The sequence below is a fragment of the Engystomops pustulosus genome, chromosome 11 (assembly GCF_040894005.1).
Source record: "Engystomops pustulosus chromosome 11, aEngPut4.maternal, whole genome shotgun sequence".
In the NCBI taxonomy this organism is placed as follows: Eukaryota; Metazoa; Chordata; class Amphibia; order Anura; family Leptodactylidae; genus Engystomops; species Engystomops pustulosus.
The window spans coordinates 60458783-60483544 of record NC_092421.1 but is presented as its reverse complement, the minus strand read 5'-3'; the positions used below and the strand labels follow the sequence as shown (position 1 = coordinate 60483544).

Below are 24762 nucleotides of genomic sequence, written 5' to 3'. Positions count from 1 at the left end.
TACAAAACCAATAAGAGGTGGAGACTACAGGAAGAAGCTTTTTAATAGGGAGACGTATTGGATGTTTGTCTTAAAGACTGCCCAACCTTGGGGCATGAATTTAAGACAGGATCTGATATTATGTTACTAGACGAATTGTATTATCCGATTATTTTTTGATAATCCCTTGGCTCCTGTACTGTGGTATATATGTTTCTCCTGTAGTGTTCAAGGGTTTTGAGATAAAATGTAATCATTTATTGTTTTCTTTGTTTCCTCTTGTCATCTGTAGTTTTTCCATGTGTTTTATATGTTCAATTGCTGTGTATATATGTTTCCACAAAATGCATCACCTACAAATTGCTATGTATGTATTCACAAAATGCATCACCTACCTCTTCTAGTGGCATTTTTTAAGATCTTACAAGTTTTTATATGTATATACAAATACTTACTCTGCATACAATCGCGGCCTTCCGGGGGCGGAGCTTCCTGGATCATGTGACGCGGGTCTTGGATCATGTGATTGTGACGTCACACGCCGAGGGGGACCGCGATCTTTAAATAGCTGTAACTCACATTTTGTAAGTAGACCATGAGTAAGCTCACCTGAGCGAAACGCGTCGGTCATTTCCTGCAAACCATGAAAATAGAGGCTGTGTATCTTGCCTAACGATTTTATGCCTTTTGGAATCTCAATAAAAGAAAATTTTAAGCATCATTTTCCCCTGAGACGCTGGATCGTTCTTCTTTGTTTGCTACAAAGGTGATTACCATACACAACATTGGGAGGGAAGTGCTCCTGCACAGTGTAACAGTGTGTGAAGCTACAGCATGTAGGGGCTCTAAGAATGCCCTCTGGCTCATTAGCACAATTTTAAGGCTGATTTTAGAAGGAAGGAGGCCATGGGTAACAAATACAAGAAGATTACCATAATCACAGAGCCAGGATCTATGAGTAAGTTTCCCTAATTTATCATGATGGATTTTGACGGTAGATTTGCTTTAAAGCAGGGGTCTCAAACTCGCGGCCCGCGGGCCAACTGCGGCCCGCGGGACAACATTTTGCGGCCCCCACCTGGAAAAGCACCGCCCGCCGTGTATTCACGGCGGCGGTCGGGTCGCGCTGCATGGAGAGGGCTCACGGGCTGAGCCCTCTCCATAGCCGGTAAGTCTTTGCTGCATATTGCAGCAAAGGCTTACCGGTAACACCCGCGATCGGTGCTAGCACCGATCGCGGGTGCTTTCACAGCGATGGCTGCCGGCAAAGCTGCCGGCAGCCTCAAAAAGATAGCGGCGCATGGGCGCCGCCATCTTACCTGGGATCGCCGCTCCCCCGGGGGCAGCGATCCGTCTCCATGGTAGCCTCGGGTCTTCCGTAGACCCGAGGCTATTTCGTTTTAACCCCTTCATTACAATGTGCTGATAGCACGTTGTAATGAATGAGGAGGAAAATCCCCATATACTGCCATACTGTAGTATGGCAATATATGATAGGATCGATCAGACAACCTAGGGTTAAAGTACCCTAGGGAGTCTGAAAAATAGTATAAATAAAAATAAAAAAAAGTTTTTTAAAAAAAATTATAATAAAAAAACATTAAATTTCAAATCACCCTCCTTTCCCTAGAACTGACATAAATATAAATAAACAGTAAAAATCATAAACACATCAGGTATCGACGCGTCCGAAAATGCCCGATCTATCAAAATATGATAACGTTTTTTACAATGCGTTTAACCCCGTTACGGAAAATAGCGCCCAAAGTCGAAAATGGCACTTATTTGCCATTTTGAAAAATATAAAAAAATCTATAAAAAGTGATCAAAAGGTCGTACAGTCCTAAAAATGATATAATTGAAAATATTGTCATATTTCGCAAAAAATGACACCACCCACAGCTCCGTACACCAAAGTATAAAAAAGTTATTAGCGCCAGAAGTTGGCAAAATCAAAAAAATAATTTTTGTACAGGTTTTAATTTTTGTAAATGTATGAAAACATTATAAAACCTATACAAATTTGGTATCCCCTTAATCGTACCGACCCAAAGAATAAAGTAGACATGTCATTTGGGGCGCTCAGTGAAAGACGTAATATCCAAGCCCACAAGAAAATGGCGCAAATGCATTTTCATTGCATTTGGAATTTTTTTCCCGCTTCCGAGTACATGGCATGGAATATTTAATACCATCACTATGAAGTGCAATTTGTTACGCAGAAAACAAGCCGTCACACAGCTCTTTACGTGTAAAAATAAAAAAGTTATAGATTTTTGAAGGTGGGGAGTGAAAAATGGACATGAAAAAACAGGAAAGGGCCCGTAACCGGTTAATCCCCTTCCCTCCGGTACTTGAAAAAGATGAAGTCGCCGCTCTGAACGCACTTGGTGCAAGTCAGAGCGGCGACTTCATCTTCTTCGATGGGAGGGACACGGGGAGGCAAGTACCGGGGGGGAGGGGGGGATGGAGTGTCCCTGACTGGGCTCAGTGCGGTAGGAGCTTGGGACCCCTCGGTGCACAGGACGCGTTCATAGAGAAAACACGTCTCCCCGCTCGGGGCTTTCCTTGCGCTGGGAGACGCCATGACATTTGAATCTGAATAATGATATTTTGTAAGCGCATTTTGTGTGGAAAACTTGATGCGGCCCAGCCTTACCCAGAATCTACCTCCAGCGGCCCCCAGGTAAATTGAGTTTGAGACCCCTGCTTTAAAGGAACCTGACTTCATCAGGAAGGTCATTTTTACCTGATGACAGGTTTGAATAGACCGTCCAATGCCAATTTTAGAAATGCTTTTGTCAGCATTGAGACTAGAGTCAATTCTTTTAAAAATGTTTATTCACATTACCTGGCTCCCTGCCAGTATCTTGAAGCGAGTCCTGTGAAGGGATTCCATCTCTTTGCTGTATCCTCTCCCCCTCCATGCTCATACCCATCCCTCTGGCTCTATACTGTGGTGTTGAGTTGACTGAAAAGGAGGGGGGAGTGAACAGGAAAGAGCTGGGGGAGAAGCATGAGCATGGAAGAGGAGAGGGTACAGCAAGGATCTGGGGACTCAGCTGACCCCTGCCGCTCTCTGTGAATAAGCAGACTTGACTCTAATTAGAATGCCTAATCAGAAGGCATTTTTAAAATCAGCATAGAATATGAAATTGGAACCTGTCATCAGGTAAAAATGACATTCCTGTTGGCAGGTTCCCTTTAAGTCGTCATGAAACAAGATTAGGGATGTATAACAAACAGTTCTGCGGTCATCTCTCCCATGATGAGATTTTTAGTGCTCGGATACTCCTCAGAGACATTGATGGGACACAGTGATACAGAACTCAAAAAGATTATACATAGTCTCCTATCTTAATATCCCCTTACTATACTCTGTAAGGCTACATTCACACGATGTATGCCCGCCGTACCGGTGTGCTGCACCGTACCGCTTCCGTACGCCGCTGTGAGGCCATAGAAGTGTATGGTGGATGTATGTACGTCCCCCATATGTTCATGTGAATGTAGCCTAACAATCAAGCCTTGAACATATAGGGGGAGACTGTTATAGTTGGCCATGGAATCCAATCAAAGCTCAGCTTAAATTTTACAAAATTATAGAAAAATGAAATCTGGGCTCTGATTGGTTGCTATGAGCAACTAGAGCAGTTCTGTTCTCAGAAACTTCCATTATATATCTCTCCTATAGTGCCGATAAATGCTGGGCCGCCACTAGGACGTTTGACGCCCCTGACTGGCAAATTTTGTGGGCCCTCCGACAGAATGATTATCCGGCTCTAAAGTGCACAGCAAATTACCTGCACCTGAGAAGGGAGGAGGGTTTTCTGTTACTTGGGGGCCCCTTCTCCTCCTTTGGGCCCCCTGAACACAGTCACACTAAACCCCCCTGATGGCAGCCCTATATACATGTACATACTGGACCTTTCTGTAACCATTAAGTCCTGTACCTTCTGTTTGAATAAGTTACGTTACAGCTACTTAATTGCTTCCATATTTCCATCCATGAAGAAGGCTCTCGTGAAAAGGTTAAGGACCAAAAAAAAATAAAATACCAACCCTGACAGAAATTGTAATTGAAAAACCAATTTGTGAATAGGGGGAAAACAGCCCTGCTAATTATGATAAGTTCTAATAAAATACAGTACATGACTACCAACCACAACATCTTGAACTTCTTTTTATGGAAAAACTTTATTTTTAGTGGCTTTTTGCTAAAGTCAAGTTAATCATGCAAAGAAGCAAGAAGGTAGAACCGTTTTTTCGCCAAATAAATGGAAGAAAAATAACAAAAGGCCCTTAAGGAGCACTTGAGATTTGAGTAATATACTGCATTAGAAATATTACTCATGACTTCATGCTGCTTGAGTGCAAGTGCAACAATGGAAATTTAGTAAGGATCAAATAGTACAGAATAAATGAGCCCGAATCCTGGAAAAAAAATGAATAAAATTATAACGTGTTTAACCTTCAAAAATAACAAGTGATTTGCAGCAAAGGAAAATAATGGCCGGTGATGTGACTGTAAATATAAAGTGACCTTTAAATGTAGAAAGATAATTAAAAAATATTTATATAATCAAGGATGTCAGGGCCATAGATAAAGGGCAATTTCATAGCAGGATATCACCGAGGATGACACCTTCATTATTGTGTTCTACTTGGACAATAGGTTCATTAGTGGAAAGGATTAGAAATCATTTCACTGATGTAAGAAGGAATCACATTCAAACTTAAAGGGGTTGTCTGGTTGAAAAACATGGCTGCTCTCTTCCAGGAACAGCACCAGACAATGCTATTAAAGCAAACCTTACCCCAAAGATGACCACAACCATTAGAATAACACATTTATTTTTGTAGGACTGAATGTTCCCCCCGGACATTGGGGGGGAACACATTGGGACACATTTACTTACCCGGTCCCGTCACGATCCACAATCCGGATGGTCCGACAAAGATGAAGTCCGGCGCGATTCATGTAGCTCATGCACTCGATATCCTGCATCCTCCACTTCCCTGCCGAGGTCCGCCGGAGTTCACCTTCTTCTTCCCGGTGCTTGTAAGTGCGTATCTTGCAACACAATTTGAATTTTAAATCCCGCGCATACTCCAAATCCGTCGGGTTGTCCGGCGGCCATGCCCCACAACTTGTGTTGCATGAAAGCCAAAAACCCCTGTTAAATGCGGCGCAACAAGGAAATCATCCGGAAACCCAAAGAAAATGCGGTCAGCGGACCCTTACTAAATGAGCCCCATTGAAGTTGGATTCGGTGCACTCATTTATGTGTGAGATCTTTTCTCTTTACTGCAGCATTCCCTCTACTATGAGTTACTGCTGTAGTAGACTTCTGTTTGAATACTACAGCAGTTGCTCAGTGGTGAGGGCTTGTGGTGTGCTGTCTTTAGTGAAAACCATCGACACACCAGTGCAATTCTTCTCAATCCAACTACATTCCTGGAATAATGAAGCCTTTTAAAAAGTCCTTCTACTAACATACATCATGTTATAGTTCCGCAGATCACCACGGCAGTGTTACCCACCCCTCCGATCACCATAGAATTTAGTGCACTCTAGTACACTGGTGTGTGAGATCTCTTCACTTTACTGCAGAACAAGCTCTGGTATGAGTTACTGCTGCAGTAGACTTCTGTTTGAATACTACAGCAGTTACTCAGAGGTGAGGGCCTTAGGAGTGCTCTTCAGAGAAAAGAGGCCACACAGCAGTGCACCAAAGTGACCCAAATGCTGCTAGAATCCTGTAATACAGAATATTTTTTTACAGTCCTCAATGCTATAGTTACACAGATGTCCACGACAGCTACCCAAGGCCTCATGCACACTATTGTGTTCAGAATGTGCCACAAACAAGGGGACCCTGCGGCCTGTTTTGGCTGAATGGAGATAGGAGAACCAGGCAGCTGCACTCGATAGGACCCGCTCAACACCATGCGCTGCAGCCGCAAGGCTTGGTCATGGTGTGGACAAGACAAGATGTGCTAACAGCAGCATGACCATTAACAATAGACCTCATTGGTGGCTGTGAGCTAACTTCCAGTTTTTTGGCCGTCAACAAACAAGTAACAGATTTCCTTTAAATATGGCACAATTACCAGCCCCAATCACCACCCCAATCTCTGGGGGTCCTTCCTATTGCCTAACTAACTAAATAACTTACTGGGGCACACTTACTAAGTCCGATTTCCGTGCATTTAACAGGGGTTTTTGGCACGCGCGATCGGATTTTTGCACAATCACAATGACTTTCATGCGACACAAATCAGGGGGCGTGGCCGTTGGACAATCTGACTGATTCGGACTGAGCGCGGGATTTAACATTCAAATTTTGTTGCAAGACAATGCACTCACATACACAGGGAAGAAGATGGTGAACTCGGGCGGACCTGAGCAGGGAAGTGACACATGCAGGATATCGGGGGCACGATCTTGGTGAATCGCCGGACTTCATCCTCGTCGGACAGTCCGGATCGGGGATCGTGACAGGACTGGGTAAGGAAATGTGCCCCACTGTGTTGTATGCACCCATCAGACACTTTGGGATTATCTTCTGGATAAGCCATGACTGTCATTGATGATAAAACCTGTAATATAATGATATATTCCCTTCACGTAACAGCGCCTACCTTTTCTGTGGCTTCAATGCACGAATGTATGCAGTTTGCCCATTAAGCCGCGATTAAATGGCACACATGGCAAAAAGTCAGCTACTTCCCGTTTTATCTATAACTATCTGCCTGAAAATGAAGACATACACTTTCCGAAAAAAAAAAAAAGTTGAACCAGCAGACTTTTCAGTTCAAGTTTGGGTTCAGCTGTGTCTTAGCTTTTTCCATTCTGTTTCATTATCATCCTCTATATTTGAAGTTTTCAGTGATGGTATTCCTTTAATATTGAAGTTTTTAGCCGATTGCTGAAAAGATTTTGGATTTTTTTCTCCTTCATCCGTCTCCTTCATCTTTAATTGAAATGAATGTCCTGTCTATAAAATGTTATGAGTAGAACTTGGGATGAGCAAGGTCTTATTCTCTCGATTTTACAGATTGCCTACACCTTATTGATAGGCCAATTATCATATCTGGAATTGTCATATAGAAAGTGCTACATGACTGCGGTGTGATTGTAACCAAAAGGTTTCCCATGACAGCATAGCCCTACATCCATGTAGTGACAGGATTGCCATGTGTTTCAGATCTAAATTATACCTGTCAACTCTTTCTGACTATGGAAGAGGCTCATGGACAAAGCAAAAGCTGAAAGACGAGTTGGAAAAATGCATGGCACAGCCGCCTCCTACTAGAGATGTGCGGACTAGATGGTTGGATTCAGTCCGCCTGCAAGACCTGGACCTATTGCCATATTGTCTGTTGCGATGCCAATCTGGCAATATATCAAGGTCATGCAGGCGAACCCGATTCCAACCAACTGGTCCACCCATCTCTAGTAGCAGGCAGCTGTGGTGCCCATGCATTTTCCTGACTCGTATTTCAGCCTTTGCTTTTTCCATAGTCAGAAAGAGTTGACAGGTATAATTTAGATCAATGTCACTAGCAACAAGCCATGGCTATGATTGGCCAGGGGTTAATCATAAACATGGCTAGTTGCTAGGGGCAACAATTTGCTGAATGTGGCTGAACTAGGAACCCTTACCAATGGTTCCGCTCATCTCTAAAAAAGCAATGTCTCATCAACATTTTCAGTTACACTCAGGATGCTGCAACATATTCCGGAGAAAGAAATCCTTCCGAATTTTTTTTTTAGATTTCCGAGTGTGAACTAGAGCCTGAGGCAGCCCTACTGAGCAGTTACAATGACAACAAGTTATCTTGTTATTTCTGTCTACAACTGCAAATGCTGAATATTGTGTGTGAAAGTGGCCGCAAGAGGCAGCGGTAGTTCTTTTGCAACCCAGTGCACGTCATGTAGATCCACAAAGAGATTCCAACATATTACACAAATACTGACGTGTCATTACTCAAATTTTAGTCCTGGGTTTTTACTAATATAAAGTAAAAGTTCAAGCTCAACAGTGCTGAACTGTGCTACCTAGGCCCTCGGACCAGTACATTGTTTTCATATTACACCTGCCCTTCAGAAATTTCTCCATATTATTCTTATGCCTTAGGTCAGTGATTTTCAACCTTTTTTGAGCCGCGGCACACTTTTTATACTTAGAAAATCCTGGGGCACACCACCAACCAAAATAGCACAAAATGACACTAAAACAGTCATAAAAGGCCTCCCTTTACTAATAAAAAGGCCCTAGCTGCCTCCCTTTACTAATAAAAAGCCCCTGGCTGCCTCCCTTTACTAATAAAAAGCCCCTGGCGGCCTCCCTTTACTAATAAAAAGCCCCTGGCGGCCTCCCTTTACTAATAAAAAGCCCCTGGCGGCCTCCCTTTACTAATAAAAAGCCCCTGGCGGCCTCCCTTTACTAATAAAAAGCCCCTGGCGGCCTCCCTTTACTAATAAAAAGCCCCTGGCGGCCTCCCTTTACTAATAAAAAGCCTCTGGCGGCCTCCCTTTACTAATAAAAAGGCCCTAGCTGCCTCCCCTTACTAATAAAAAGCCCCCAGCTGCCTCCCTTTACTAATAAAAAGCCCCTAGCTGCCTCCCTTTACTAATAAAAAGGCCCTAGCTGCCTCCCTTTACTAATAAAAAGGCCCTAGCTGCCTCCCTTTACTAATAAAAAGGCCCTAGCTGCCTCCCTTTACTAATAAAAAGGCCCTAGCTGCCTCCCTTTACTAATAAAAAGGCCCTAGCTGCCTCCCTTTACTAATAAAAAGGCCCTAGCTGCCTCCCTTTACTAATAAAAAGCCCCTAGATGCCTCCCTTTACTAATAAAAAGGCCCTAGCTGCCTCCCTTTACTAATAAAAAGCCCCTAGATGCCTCCCTTTACTAATAAAAAGGCCCTAGCTGCCTCCCTTTACTAATAAAAAGCCCCTAGATGCCTCCCTTTACTAATAAAAAGGCCCTAGCTGCCTCCCTTTACTAATAAAAAGGCCCTAGCTGCCTCCCTTTACTAATAAAAAGCCCCTAGATGCCTCCCTTTACTAATAAAAAGGCCCTAGCTGCCTCCCTTTACTAATAAAAAGGCCCTAGCTGCCTCCCTTTACTAATAAAAAGCCCCTGGCGGCCTCCATTTACTAATAAAAAGCCCCTGGCTGCCTCCCTTTACTAATAAAAAGGCCCTAGCTGCCTCCCTTTACTAATAAAAAGCCCCTGGCTGCCTCCCTTTACTAATAAAAAGCCCCTGGCTGCCTCCCTTTACTAATAAAAAGGCCCTAGCTGCCTCCCTTTACTAATACAAAGGCCCTAGCTGCCTCCCTTTACTAATAAAAAGCCCCTGGCGGCCTCCCTTTACTAATAAAAAGCCCCTGGCTGCCTCCCTTTACTAATAAAAAGGCCCTAGCTGCCTCCCTTTACTAATACAAAGGCCCTAGCTGCCTCCCTTTACTAATAAAAAGCCCCTGGCGGCCTCCCTTTACTAATAAAAAGCCCCTGGCGGCCTCCCTTTACTAATAAAAAGCCCCTGGCGGCCTCCCTTTACTAATCAAGAGCCCCTAGCAGCCTCCCTTTACTAATAAAAAGGCCCTAGCGGTCTCCCTTTACTAATAAAAAGCCCCTGGCGGCCTCCCTTTACTAATAAAAAGCCCCTGGCGGCCTCCCTTTACTAATAAAAAGCCCCTGGCGGCCTCCCTTTACTAATAAAAAGCCCCTGGCGGCCTCCCTTTACTAATCAAGAGCCCCTAGCAGCCTCCCTTTACTAATAAAAAGGCCCTAGCGGTCTCCCATTACAAATTAATAGGCCCTAGAGGCCCCCCTTTACTATTTAAAAGGCCCTAGAGCCCCCCTTTACTAATTAAAAGGCCCTAGAGCCCCTCTTTACTAATTAAAAGGCCCTAGAGCCCCCCCTTTACTAATTAAAAGGCCCTAGAGGCCCCCCTTTACTAATTAAAAGGCCCTAGAGGCCCCCCTTTACTAATTAAAAGGCCCTAGAGGCCCCCCTTAACAAATAAAAAGCCCCAGCCTCCCTTTACTAATAAAAAAAAAACCCTAGCTACCTTCCTTATACAAATAATAACCCTATATACTTACCCTTGATGTCTTCTTGACGTCTCCTTCACTCCTAATGGCGATCCGCTCACCTTCTGTAGCTCCTGCACCGCGCGCCTCTGGTCACGTGACTTACGCGACCTGACGTCAGGTCGCGTCAGTCACGTGACATGGGCCGCGCGGTACAGGAGCTACAGAAGACGGGCGGATCGCCGACGTGGGACTTGGAGGTAAGTATGGGGCAGAAATACGGGGGCGCGGCGGCAGCTCGACACCGGGGCAGCCTAGTTCGGGCAACTTTCCCCCGCGGCACACTCAACCTTGTGTCGCGGCACACTAGTGTGCCGCGGCACACAGGTTGAAAATCACTGCCTTAGGTCATATTTCTGACATTTTCTGTTAGTGAGGGTCCCGCCAGTAGCCTACTTTTGATTTGGAACAGCTTACTCTTTATATGTATATGAACCAGGACTAAATACTCACATGGTAGCAGATGCTGCAAGATGATGGACAGTAAAGATCCATAGGGCTACATCAATAAGGACAAATGGAGGGGGAGGAAGGTACTTGTTGGCCTTTCTGTAAAACTAGATGTGTTCTCCATAATCCGATCCATTCGTATATACATAAACTAGGTAACTCCAGACAAATTCATTTTTTTGACCCTGTTAAAACTGGATGTTTGGGTTGTAAATTAAAACAAATAAAACTTACTTTCTACTTCTTTCAAAGATCCTTTGATAACCTTTACAACTCATCAGTGTAGTTGAGGCTAAAGTAAATTTCGATTATCCAGAGAGTTTCATCAGAGGCACAGTAGGCGGAGAGGTCTGTCTGTAACTAGGAGTCATCTGTAAGTGGGGAGTTCTAGATTTGAGGACAGCCTTTTTACGTAAAGAAATTGCAATATGAGTGATTCTCCAAAGTCTTCAGGAATTTAACAGGACCCGATTAGCTATCTAGGATCAAACATTGATCTGAAGGCCAAAAGTCATACCTGCAAAGTGCCAAATCATGTTGGCTGCAAAGGTAGTGTTAACTGCAAACCAGGTTGCCTCTACAGATGAATGTATCAGACTACAAGTGCTGCCTACTGGCGATGCCCTGGACAATAAATTCCAGACTAGAAGGCGAGTAGACTTTGTCGGGAAAGACCAGGAGACTTATCAACCTTAAAGCGAACCTGTTACTACGAATGTCATTTTTAGTTGGTGACAGGTTCCAAAAACGTATCCTATGCTAATTTAAAAAATAATAATAATTTCAGTATTTTATAAAACTTTACATCATATTGCCTCGCTCCATGCCCCCTTACGCCCTCTGCATGCTCAATGCACATGACAGGAAGTGGGGGGCTGGATAAATGTGGAGAGACTGAGACACAAGCTGCTGCAGATGTCCCCCATCTGGACTTCTAGTAGAGAGTCAGGTAATGTGAAATAAAGTTTTATAAATTACTGAAATGATTCAGAATGTTGACATTTTTAAACTCATGATAGCATAGGCTATTGGAACCTGTCACCAGCTAAAAATTTAATTCCTGGTGACAGGTTCTCTTAAAGGTGACGAAAAACTTTTTAGTTTGGTTGAAATGCTGTCTGCTGCCTTTCTGTGAAGTGCCTAGGGGTTGTGTGCCATACACCAGACATGTATAAGGTGGTCTGCTGGGTACCTCACTGGATCATCCGAGTGAGCAAATTTTACCATTCAATATATGGCTTTTTGGATCTCTTTCATCTACTCTATATGGAAACTGGGAGGATCATTATTATGTCACCACAGTTACTCATTACCAAAAAACCCATATTTTGAGAATTCCAACCACTTGTATGGAGTTTGCCAAGATGTCTATCAAGAAGAAATGGATATCTCCACCGCAATATTTTCCATAAAACTTTTTTACTTTTTAACAACGCCAATGTTTGTGCCACCTTGTAAATTGCTTATGCACTGCCCTCAATTCTAGGGGTCGCTTATATTTCTAGAGCATATGTTCCACGATGGTTTCAATATTTTAATGTTCTCTCTGTACTGTGCAGGCTGTTTGCACATGGGAGCCAATTAGCACAGAACTACACTAAGGGAATAAAGTATTTTTTCTTTCTTCACCTCAGGAACAGGTGACTCCTTCTTCACGGCAAAGACAACCTGCTTTTCTGCATATTTCCAAATACTTGGACACCTCATTAAGTAACTCCATAATTCTCTAGGTGGATACACACTATGGCAAAGGTACCCAGGCTGGGGAAGATTTTGACAGGCAATTAGACTGGCTAAGACCTAACTTGCTGCAAATTGCAACATGTATGGGACTAAAATGACCTTGGAACTGGATAAACTCTTGATCGAAATAAACTGTAAACTAAGTAGGATGAAGACAGCATAAGACGGATTGTAGGGTGATTTGAGGTATGCAGACTCCAGTTATGTATGTGTTACTAAATAAGACCGATTCCAATATTTTTAATTGTTTGTAACCTTATTTGTGATTTACAGACTTTTTGTGTCTCTTTGTGGATGTTTGGTTAAAGGAATTTTCCTATTCCCATAATACTGATCTCTGTGGAGGGCAATCCACAGCTCCAACGGTAGATCCAGGGGATCCAGGTTAAACAAAAAACCTTTGTCAACATTATTACCAAAAAAGTTTCACGTTTTATTTTGCCATCCGAAATATCTGAGCTGCAGGCAAATGTTGGGCTGCCAGGCAGCAACAAATGTAGCATTTTTGCTTCTTCTCCAAGTAGACATGCAACTGTGTGACCCAAGGTAATGCATATGATCCACGTCAGCCAGAAAAGGTGGAAAACCATATCTGGTTATGTAACTCTAGTTTCCTCAGGGTCAAGCATAGCACAAACTCTGCCTGCACAGACCTCTGCCTGTCCTAAACCACTCTCTGCCTGACCCTCAGCTGCCACCAAAACTAGAACTATTCAGAGTTACATGACCTGGTGATGGCCTTACAGTAAAATCTAGATTTTGTATAGGGGCTGGAGGATGAAAATAGACAGGGTCTCTTAAGAAACGCTTTGAGAAGTCCAAAGTCAAATTGGCTATCCTTGAAAATAGATCCATTGAGGAGCTGAAACGTTGCACCTTCCACATAAACACCTAGTTTTTCCAGGAGTGCTGCCTCGTCTTCTTATTTCATCATTCTGGTGGTAGATGTCCTTTTAAAAACCTATAAAACCTATAAAAGGGATGAGCAGTCCTGAACTGAAAAGTTTGGGTTCATACCGAACTTTGCCAGTTCTGTTCCCCTTGGACCTCATTCGAAGTTCAGTTTTGGGTCCAGCTCAAACCCCCCGCTAAAAACGACAATGGTACTTCTAGCCAGCGACAATTACATTTATCCAGCGCACGCACACTGCCATTTTGGGGAGGATCAGTGCTCCCCAATGACTTTGCTGGCAGTATTTAAATAGTTAACACCCACAATCGGGGTATTACTGGGGGCATGGTCCAGGTTTGGTACCAGAACCCCGGCCCAAACTTGTCCGGGCTCCAACTTAAAGGAAACCTACCATTTGATTTGATGCATTATGAAGCAATTATACCTGGAGAATGCTGTAGCTACACTGATGCAGGATCATATCTTGGTTAATCCCTGTGCTGAGTGGTTTTGATGAAAAAAACAATTATAACATTCAGGAAAACCACTCAGCACAGGGATTAACCAAGATATAATCCTGCATCAGTGTAGCTACAGCATTCTCAAGGTATGTTTGCTTCATAATGCATCACATTAAATGGTAGGTTTCCTTTAAGTAGGTCCGCTCATCTCTAGTTAGCAATATTTCTTATGGACTAATGTCTCTTATGAACGTCTCTCCATGATTCCCTGGTGTTCCCCACTGCTGTGTAATTGAGGTCTTACTCTATTTTAATAAAACAATATTATTTGAAAGTGATGTGTGTCCCATAAAGAGGCCAAAAAAATTAAAACAATCATAAGAATATTTAGCAGAAAAAGGGAAAATGCATTTGAAATGTTCAAATGCGGCTCGTCTTAAACACTATAATTCACTGCAATGGGTATTTAAGTGTGAAAGGATTGAAAGTGTATGGAAATGAGTAGAGAGCGATGGCGGAGGAGAGAACACAGGAGGTTTCTGGATTAGCATAATTTCAAAGCCATGTACTGTTCCCCCTTCTACATAAGATGCTCAAAGATTTTATTTGTGTGCCCCATTGCTTGAACCACGGAGAAGCACTACACGTACTAAAATGTGGCTTCTCCATAAATTCACGCGTAATGCGCCATTCCACTTTTAATTTGGTCATATATATAAAAAGGACATAAAACTCAGCCCCCAGTCATCCATATATAAGTCCTAACACAGAAAGAAATGCTCACATCCCACAGGCAAAAACACTTCATTACTTCAGAGGGAATTTAGGATCTAAACCTTTTGGAGGAAAAGTAGCTTATGACTGATATTTAACTAAAATCAAGAAACGGTTCCATTAAATCCCTTTTTAGGATTCCGACAGACCACTTTAACTAGATGCTGAAAATCCCTTTGGATATGTTCCGCATGTGCAGATGTTACAGAGCAAAGTATAAGCTTATGCTTTACTTTAGACATATCCAGAAAGTGTTAAGGAAAAAAAAATTCTAAAAAAAAAAAATCCAAATGTTTTGGAAATGAAATGCAAAAGGTCTGTAGATATAATGAATATACAGATATATAATTATATAAGTGCATGTACAGTACACATATAGGTACCGTATATACTCGAGTATAAGCCGATCCAAGTATAAGCCAAGGCCCCTAATTTTACCACAAAAACTCGAAGCCGAGTTCGGGTTTTTCAGCAAATTTTTGTGTGTTGAAAAACTAGGCTTATACTCGAGTATATATGTGAAACTAGTTTATGGGGATAGAACATCAGCAGTCTGGGCATGTCATCATGTTACTTTGCGGTTGGGCATGGCCCCCTGCATCTTGCTGAATCTTTATTACCCAGCTCCTGGCTCCTTATGCATATGATTAAAGGACCAGTGCACCCATATGGAAAATAAGTATTCATCCAATCCATGCACATTCTAGTTTATAATAAAACAGTCTCTGAGGGGGCGGTAAAATTTCCACTTGCAATGCAACCAGAACAGGTAGGGGCTTGTGCTGATCGCATCTGCTTTACCTCTGTTTTTGACCAGTTTTAATTAAGACGGATTCACTAAGGTCGTGTGCCCGATATCCAGTAGGTGTCGCTGCTACGCCGAGGTCCGCCGGAGTTCACCTGTTTCTTCCCAGTGCATGTGAGTGCTGGATTTTGCAACACTTTTTTCATTTTTTAAATTCTGCAGCTTTTCCGAATCCGTCAGGTTGTCCGATGGCCACGCCCCCATATTTCTGTCACGTGAAAGCCAGTGTCAATGCGCCACAATCCAATCGCATGCGCCAAAATTCCGGCGGAATTCGCTGCAAAACGGAAAAATTCTGGAAACCCGACAAAAGGAAACACAGATGTGATCGGCACAAACCCATCCCTGTACTTCGCTAAATTTCTTCATGAGGATTTATTCACAACCAGCCCCATAAAACCATGTGATCCTGGTCAAAAAGCTAAAATGCAATATTATGTAATCCCTGGACCAAAAAAAAAAAAATTCGAACCAATCTCCAGATCAAGGGTGGCAAAAAAAAAAAAAAAATTAAAGTGTACTTACCCTCCTCTAGGTCCCGATTCCTGCATCACGCTAGTACTTCCAGTCTTCGGCACCTGTACCAAAGAAGAAGTGCTGGGGGGGGGGGGGGTCACTTGGCCTACTATGATCAATCCACAGTCTCATTGACCCAGGGGACATCACTTCCTCAAACATCACAAGTGAAAATTTGGACACAGGTTGGCTGTAGTGGGTTTTGGATCCTATGGCACTTCTAGCTGGGCACAGCTGCCAAAGTTAGAAGAAAAGTAGCAACACTTTTTTGTCACCCCAACATTAAATGGGTTTGCCCACGCAACAAATTAGGCCCTAACCACAGGATGTTCAAGCTTTTACCTAATTGTGTCCACATGAGGAAGGGGCACTAATACGTAATAACTAGTGTTGAGCGAACCTGAACCACCTGAGATTAAGTGTAATTAAGAAAGAGCTCTGTTTGGGCTCGAAACGCGTGTTACATGCAATTTTAATTGTTACAAATTGACATTCCTTTACCGCTATATTGTGTGATTTGCATCAAAGTCATACAGGGGAATCTGTTACTACATCTCTGCAGGAGAGTTTGAAGTAATTCAATGTCCTCTTCAAAGTCCCCACGGAACACAATAGGAGCAGCTAAAATGTCTGTGGTCTTATTACATCCCACTACTCAATATGTTAGTTTACAGTCTCAAGGTATGATATCAGGGGGCCATTGCATGTGTTGCCCTTATGGTTTTAACAGTACAAAATGTGACTTTTACTAACTTTTGCAGCACCTTCTTCTCAGCAATCAACACCTTCTAAATTGACACAAACATCTCAACCTGTGACATTGTTATCGCCGCTCGTGATAACAAAGCTGAACCGGGCCACAGTAAAAAAGTGATTTCTAGGTAAATGAGCTAACCATTGTGACAATGTGACAAATATTCTTAAGGAAACAGAATATAGTACCTACAGCGAGACGCAGCCTATATTTATCCTCGTTATCCAAATATATTCGTTGAGACTAAGTTTCAGGGCAGACTTATTACAGGGATGACATACAGGGAGATTAAAGGGGCTGTCACTGACTTAACATCACTAAAAGTTATGAAGTTTCCTTTATTGCATTACCTTTTTTTACGTTAAACTTTGCTGATATATCTCCCACCTCCAAAATCATATGCAAATGAGCTGAGAAGAATCGCTTTTTGCCTAAGATGAGTCAGAAGGAGGGACATCATTTCAGACACATCTTTCTTGGGTTCTATAGCAGCTAGAACTTGTTTTAAAAGTTATGAAGTTTCCTTTATTGCACTACCTCTTTTACATTAAACTTTGCTGGTAAACCTCCCATCTCCAAAATCATACGTAAATGAGCTGAGAAGAATCACTTTTTGCCTAAAATGAGTCAGAAGGAGGAACATCCATCACTGCACACTCACAGCCATTGAGTGCACTCTCACTCACTGAGATGAAGTTTTATTACAACACTCATCATACTGGATGTGCTGCAAGCAACTGACTACAGCCAAACTAGTGCTGATCACATGACCTGCCCAGGCAGGTGCAGGCCATGTGATGTGGACATGTGACCAGCGGCCATCTTTTGTCCTGTGTCTGCTCCGTGCGGAGGAAATCAATGAACTGATTAAAGGGCCAGTAGCATTTTAATTCTTCATTACAGTCTATGTCACCAGCATTTTCTGCTAAGGGGAGCAAAATTTTAAATAACAACTAATTACATATTGGCTTATATCTAATGGCCCATTTGTACATGAATTATGGTGATTCCTGGAATACCCCTTTAACTCAGCCTCAACATAGTATAATAATAGTGTAAGATTGGTCACATACTAGTAATCAGAGGTGTGACCAGAAGACAAAATTAGACATTTTTTCACATATTTCTCAAAGGTTAATATTAGAGATGAGCGAGCACTAAAATGCTCGGGTGCTCGTTATTCGAGACGAACTTTTCCTGATGCTCGAGTGCTCGTCTCGAATAACGAGCCCCATTGAAGTCAATGGGAGACTCGAGCATTTTTCAAAGGGACCATGGTTCGGGAATAAAATGTGTTAATTAATTGAAAAAGAATGTCTTCTGATAAGTTAACAGATGTATGCAAACATCTGCAATCTATTCTTCACTGTTCCGCGCGTATATTATCTCCCGACAAGTTAGCAGATGTGAAGAACAGTGAAGAATAGAATAAAAACAGTGAACACAGGATCATTTAAGTGAAAAACACAGTGAAGAATAGATTGCAGATGTTCGGCACATCTGCTTACTTGTCGGGAGATACGCTGTCCCGGGATCCGCTGCTCTTCTTCCACGGAAGTCTCCCCGATGTCACCTATGTCTCCGTGCCCCTATGTCTCCGTGCCCCTATGTCTCCGTGCCCCTATGTCTCCGTGCCCCTATGTCTCCGTGCCCCTATGTCTCCGTGCCCCTATGTCTCCGTGCCCCTATGTCTCCGTGCCCCTATGTCTCCGTGCCCCTATGTCTCCGTGCCCCTATGTCTCCGTGCCCCTATGTCTCCGTGCTCCTATGTCTCCGTGCCCCTATGTCTCCGTGCCGCTCCGTGCCGCTGCCCGATGTCTCCGTGCCACTGCCCGATGTCTCTGTGCTGCTCCCCGGTGTCTCTGTGCTGCTGCCCGGTGTCTCTGTCCTGCTCACCGTGTTCTTCAATGTGTTCTTCACACATATATATTGTTCTTCACATACTATTTTGTTCGCACCGTTCCGCGCGTATCTTCCGACAAGTAAGCAGATGTGCCGAACATCTGTAATCTATTCTTCACTGTGTTCTTTACTGTGTTTTTCACTTAAATGATCCTGTGTTCACTGTTTTTATTCTATTCTTCATTGTTCTTCACTGTGTTTTTTTAATTAAATGCTCGATCTCGAGCAGGGGAAATACTCGTCCGAGCAACGAGCCGTTTCGAGTACCTTAATACTCGAACGAGCATCAAGCTCGGACGAGTATACTCGCTCATCTCTAGTTAATATATTTCAATTACTTTATCAAAGCCTCAAGAATGCACAAAATAAAATCACAGACATTTGTCATATTGAGCAATTCCCATTAAGTCCTCAATTGTAATAGATACATTGTTGGCCACAATTTCAAAATAATAGTTCTTATGGTTCACTGCACCCAGAAATTGGGTTAAATAAATCTCAAAAATTGGTATAATACAATTGGTGAAAAGTCTCAACCATTTGTTATAATTAAAAGATTTTTAAAAAATCACACAACCCAGCTATTGCCATAAAAACTTTCATGGACACAAAAAAAATTATTTGTGCCGTATAGGAAAAAAAAAACAAACAAAGGAAATGAGAAAAGTCCCGGGAAATATTGAAAACATTGCTTTGATGAACGGATCATAGAAATGAAATAGGACCTGAGAACCTCACTCATAATGTGCACTGGGTGCTACGACCTCTCAAGATTAAAAAGCAGTCAAGAATTTATAGAGTTCTTCACCAGGGATTGAAAGTCAAAAAAACAAAACTCGAGAACAAAACTCTTTACCCAAGGCTGCCATACAGCGTTCACTTCAATGGTTAATTACCTCTGGGGATCACAACCGGCATACATCAGGTTAAAAAAAATGACAGTGGTGACATTTATAATTTAATATAATTTTTATTGTAAATATTAATTTTTACTACAGAATTGAGATTATTAATTGGATTTTTTTTTTCAATTATTAAAAAAATTGTTTTTTACTTTATAGCACATAATAGACAAATTAAATATTCCAGTTAGCACAAAGCACGTACAATAGGCTAAAATGATATTTTTTTGGTAGCTCCAGTGTTAGGCTTTGCTGTGTAGAAAGAGACAGAGTAAGCAGAGGCAGCTCATTAAGATTAGTGGACAATCAAGGTAATGTTGTACTGTTGGAGGCCTAGATAAGGCACATTAATTAGGACATACTATATGTGTGACGTATGTCAATTATCTACCACCAGGATGAAGGATTGTAAACCAAGCCTACTGACATATTGGTGTGCCCCCCGCCACCCCCGGTAGAATCCGCTCTTATTTTAGCTTTTTACAAAAGACAAATTGTGAAAATGAGCCTGAGGGGTTTCTGGCTGCATAGGAGCTAATGGAGCCTGGAGGCTAATCTTAATCATTTATCTAAGGCTAATTTGCATAATTTGTAAAGCCTCAATATCTTAAAAATAAGGGTGTAAGAAGCTTAAAGAAGAGTAGAGCCTGCCAGAGCCGGCACACACCAGTATGCCAGTGTGCATGGTTTAACAGTCCTTGATCCTGGTGGTAGATGTTCTTTATGGCTACTTGTATGGAACGTGTTATTGGCTTGTGAGGTCCAATCATACGTCGATGACCAAATAAAGGACTACCCAGTGATCTTGTTGCTCCATGTGACATCCTGGGGAGTGACAAGATCGCTACCAAAATGGTGGCACACACACACACAGCCGGCAATTACATGTCAGGGGCGGCTCTGCCAGCTCCAATCGCGAGTGTTACCGGAGGGGGGGGGGGGTGAACCAAACCTGGTGACGTAAGTCCTGGTTCGTATTTTGCAGACCCAAACCCACAATATTCAGTATAAACCTAAACATTGTGCTTCGAGTCGGCTCATCATTACTCGTGATGCTCTCTTATTTTTCCACAGAGGTATATATGCAGAGCATAAGGGGCCTCTAGTTCCTTGTATACAGGAAATTTGATCCTGAAAACTACCCAAAAAATGTATTATCGAATATATATATTACGACTCACAACAGGCCGATAGTGTTGATTATTTTGCATAAATTTACATAACATCTACATAAAAAAATAAATATTGCATTAAATGTTCAGACTAAACTTTAAAAAAAAAAAAAAAAGTTACGCTGGAAACTTTCTGCAGGCATGTGCCAGCCCTGCATGGGACTACTGACCTTATTACCATATTAATAAGACCGGCTGTTGTAGGGAAATGAAGATCCACTGAAGATTCATTTGCATTGCATATGATGCTATACAATGTATCTGGCACAATCTTCCTCTGTGTATTGAAAGTTTACAAACTTCAGCAAAGAACAGATGAGTTTGAAGTATGACGGACAAGGAAAGTGGCCCTATAGGGCGATACGTGCCGTCCTGAAGAGTCTATGGACAAGATTCAATGCACTTGCCCGAATTCCTACGTGACAAACTCTTATTGTTATATCAAGAAAGATTCTGATGATGGTTTTGTTCTTAATTTGCATGAATGTATTGAAGCCATTTTCTCCTCGGCGGCATACAGGGGGGACAAGTGTGGAAAGTGACTGGTTTCTGCTAAGAAATAGAACACATTTCCCGGTTTGCAATAAAGTCTGAGAGCGATGGCTCCATCTGCTGTGGGGTTTCTCTTATGCCGCCTTTAAAAGACCTTTGTTTGCAAATAATCCTTCGGAGGAGAGGATAACAAACGCTTCACTAACACAGTGATAATAGAGAGGGAGGAGCGGAACTAGAAAGAGAAATTGTTTCATTTTTGCTGAACTATGATATTATCAAATCTTTATGAAAATGAACCATACAGAATTATCATATTTTGAGTATTTTTCTTCTGCAGTATATGCTGTGCTGTCCCTGAGTTAGTATATACAATGATTCCCAAAAAAATAAAATACAGCACCAGGACTAAGCTCCGTACATAGATATAGCACTGGAACCAAGCTCAGTACATAAATATATCACCAGTACAAAGCTTAGTAAATATATATAATACCAGCAACAGGTCACATACATAAATAGAGAACCAAAACATAGCTCAGAAAATAAAAGCAGCACCAGAACCAAGCTCAATAAATAGATACAGCACCAGAACAAAGGTAAATGCATAGATACAGCACCAGAACCAAGCTTAAGGTATAAAAATATAGTACCAGGAACAGATTACATACATAAATGGAGTACCAGAAACAAGCCAAGTACATATACACAGCACCAAAACCAAGTTCTGTACATAGATACAGCACCAGAACCAAGCACAATACATAGATACAGCACCAAAACCAAGCTCAATACATACAGTGCCAGAATCAAGCTCAATACATAGATGCAGCACCAGAACCAAGCTAAGTATATGGATACAGCACCAAAACCAAGCTCAATACGTAGATACAGCATCAAAACTAAGCTCAATACATACAGTACCAGAACCAAGCTCAAAACATAGATACAGCACCAGAACCAAGCTCAATACATATATACAGCACTGGAACCAAGCTTTATGCATAGATACAGCAGCAGAACCAAGGTCATTAAAAAGAATTGCCCCAAGTATTATCATCACCCCCCTATCCTACGTATACGAAATAATAGCCTGATGGGACTCAAACCCAAGGGCCCTCCAGCAACAGAAGAGGAGACCATTCTAGTGACCATTCGTTCCTCCCCCCTCCCACGATCCTCCTCCTTTAAAATAAAAAGCACAAATGGTGCTGGCACTGGTGGAGGGTCCAGGCTCTGGTACTGGGTTTTAAAATTCAATAGAAACCGAGATCTTATGGGTCTGGTCATCACTTCTCCCTTCCTCCAATAGATGGAGTGATTGCTCAAGCACACATCCTCTCTCTCCATTCAAACTCGAGAAGAGTAGTGGAGTTATCGGGTCATGGAAAGGCTCTTTACAAAGTAATATGAATTTTTTTAAATTCAAGTAAAAAGACAAATGAAAAAAAAGAAAATATAATAAAACATGAGAGTTATGTTCCTGAGTGAAGCCAAGCATATATGTAGTAATGTGCTTTACCTGGAGTTGATGCCTGCGTTGGATTTCTATGGGATGTCCAGCTCCCATACATTCTGTGAACCAGGAGATATCCAGAATCTGGTATGTATTTGCTTGAATCCGTCTTGCAGTTTGCAGCCACTCCAACACTTCATCTCCCGAATTATTCTCAGCTACTACGTGAGTCACGGAATCTCTGAAAGACAGATATGGAAAGTTAACAAATAATGCTCAACTCACGTTAGGAAACCTCCAAATAACCTCATAGGACCCAGCCATGCCCATAACTGTGATCTAAGACACAATCCATTATTCCAGTGGGTGGCATCTAATGCATCAAGGAAGGTTCCTAAAATAGAGGTTCACCATAATGAACCCCCAAAATGCAGGTGCTCTGGATTGGTGAAACATGGGTCAGCCTCATGATCATTTTGTGACCACACCCGTGTGAATTTTTTCACAAATCACACATAGATTTATAGTGATCCATAAAAAATGATGCCAAACTGATGCAAATCAGCCATGAAAAAAAATGGAAGAAAATATTCCAGGTTTAACGACCAAGTCTTTGCATATTCACATGCAAGTTGCCCAACTCTTGAATTAAAGATATAAAACTTAAAGGAAAACTACCTTTTAAGGGCTAATCCTCACGTCCCCGCAATCTTTTTATAACTTTTATTTCCCTAATATGCAGATTTTCTAAAGAGGCTACCGGGGCGTGGAGTAGCTGGAGCTGAGGCTACAAGGCGTTTACTCCACGTCCCAGTAGCCTCTTTGATCCTCCTACCAGATATCTTCGGCACACAGCTATGAGGAGCTGTGCACCCTAGTCGTCGATGCCGGAGTTCTGCGCATGCGCAGATGCCAGGCTTCGTGGACAAGGGCGCTCAGCTCCTCATAGCTGCGCACCCCGAAGATATCTGGTAGGAGGATCAAAGAGGCTACTGGGGCGTGGAGTAGCCGCTCCGTGTAGCCTCAACTGCAGCTACTCCACGCCCCATTAGCCTCTTTAGAAAATCTGCATATTAGGGAAATAAAAGTTATAAAAAGATTGCTGGAATGTGAGGATTAGCCCTTATAAGGCTAATCTAATTGAGGAAATTCCAGCAAGGGAGAAAAGAATCGCAGTAGAACAGGCACAACCCCCGCTGCTTCTCGGTGCAGTACCTGATGGGGTCTTCAGATGCAATTCGATCACTTGCGGTGCTCAGATCCCAAAGGTAAATAGACGTAATAGTTCAAATCCAAGGAAAGGACGGCACTCGCTGATCCACAAACTTTATTTAGGCAAGCAGACATGTGAGGACACCGAGTTCCAAAAGGTAACAGGCTGTTTCGCCCTACTAGCGCTTTGTCAAACCTCCAGTCTAACTATTATCCCATATGTCATCACAGAGGACCATTCCAATTCCTGAGCCCCCTTACCTACTGGGCCCTTTACATGTGGCCCTTTTGTCTATCCCACTATGCCATTGCACTAATGTTTCACAAATTTTCAAGCAGTCCATCTCGTAGGGTAAAGTAGATCCATCATCTAAGATTGCTCCTAGATCCACACAGCACTGCTAACCTCTTGTGAAGATTATCTACCTACTCTATATATAAAAGTATGATATATAAATACAAAAACGGGTGAGCTGTCAAAGAGTGACCCCAGATGTTGAGCATGAAGGAACATACCCCCATGTAAAAAATTTTTCAGGGATGTACAACAGTTGAGCAGCAACAGCAGCAATCTCAGGCTCTTTTTGCACCAGACACCTTTGAAGATATCCATTTGTTCTTTTCTAACCAGGCCCATGGAGTGTAGGACCATTTAGGCACCATTTCCAAAAACAAGGCCGGATTAAGGTAGGTGAAGACCCCTGGGCACAAAATCTGGTGGTGCCCTACCCCCCTGAATGTAGCCCGGGCAAAGGTTCACATTACAATTCAAAATTATTGCTAACATACTAAACTTTCTCCTACACCATGTTCTCTCTCCTCATCTTGCAGTTCTAAGCAGACTGTAGGACATTACTCATAAAGGAGCCCCCACCAGAAAGGTGGTGGAGGCCCCGGGGCATACGCCCCTGAAGCCCTCCCTATAATCCGACCCTGTCCACAAGTTTCGGCCAGAGGAAATAACCCAAACTTTTTTCCATTTAATCTTTGTGTCAAAATGTTCCCGTCTTTGCCAAAGGGGTGAAAATGGGTGGTGGATCAGCCAACATTTTTATCTTTTAGCTTGGATAACCGTTCTTCCACAAGGTGTCATTTTGCCGCCCTTCTATTGTAAATACAGGTCATATATGGTTCCCAATTTCCTTA

The 24762-nt window shown here is 42.4% G+C and overlaps 1 protein-coding gene across 2 annotated transcripts in view; it reads right to left on the bottom strand.

The window, feature by feature from the left end:
* Window positions 1–24762, bottom strand: part of DNTT (DNA nucleotidylexotransferase) — a 221801-nt gene that overhangs the window by 181218 nt on the left and 15821 nt on the right. For both annotated transcript variants that reach the window (XM_072130021.1, XM_072130020.1), the window contains exon 2: window positions 22471–22645. In XM_072130021.1, coding sequence (XP_071986122.1) covers window positions 22471–22645 — 175 coding nt within the window. The remainder of the gene's footprint in view (window positions 1–22470; window positions 22646–24762) is intronic.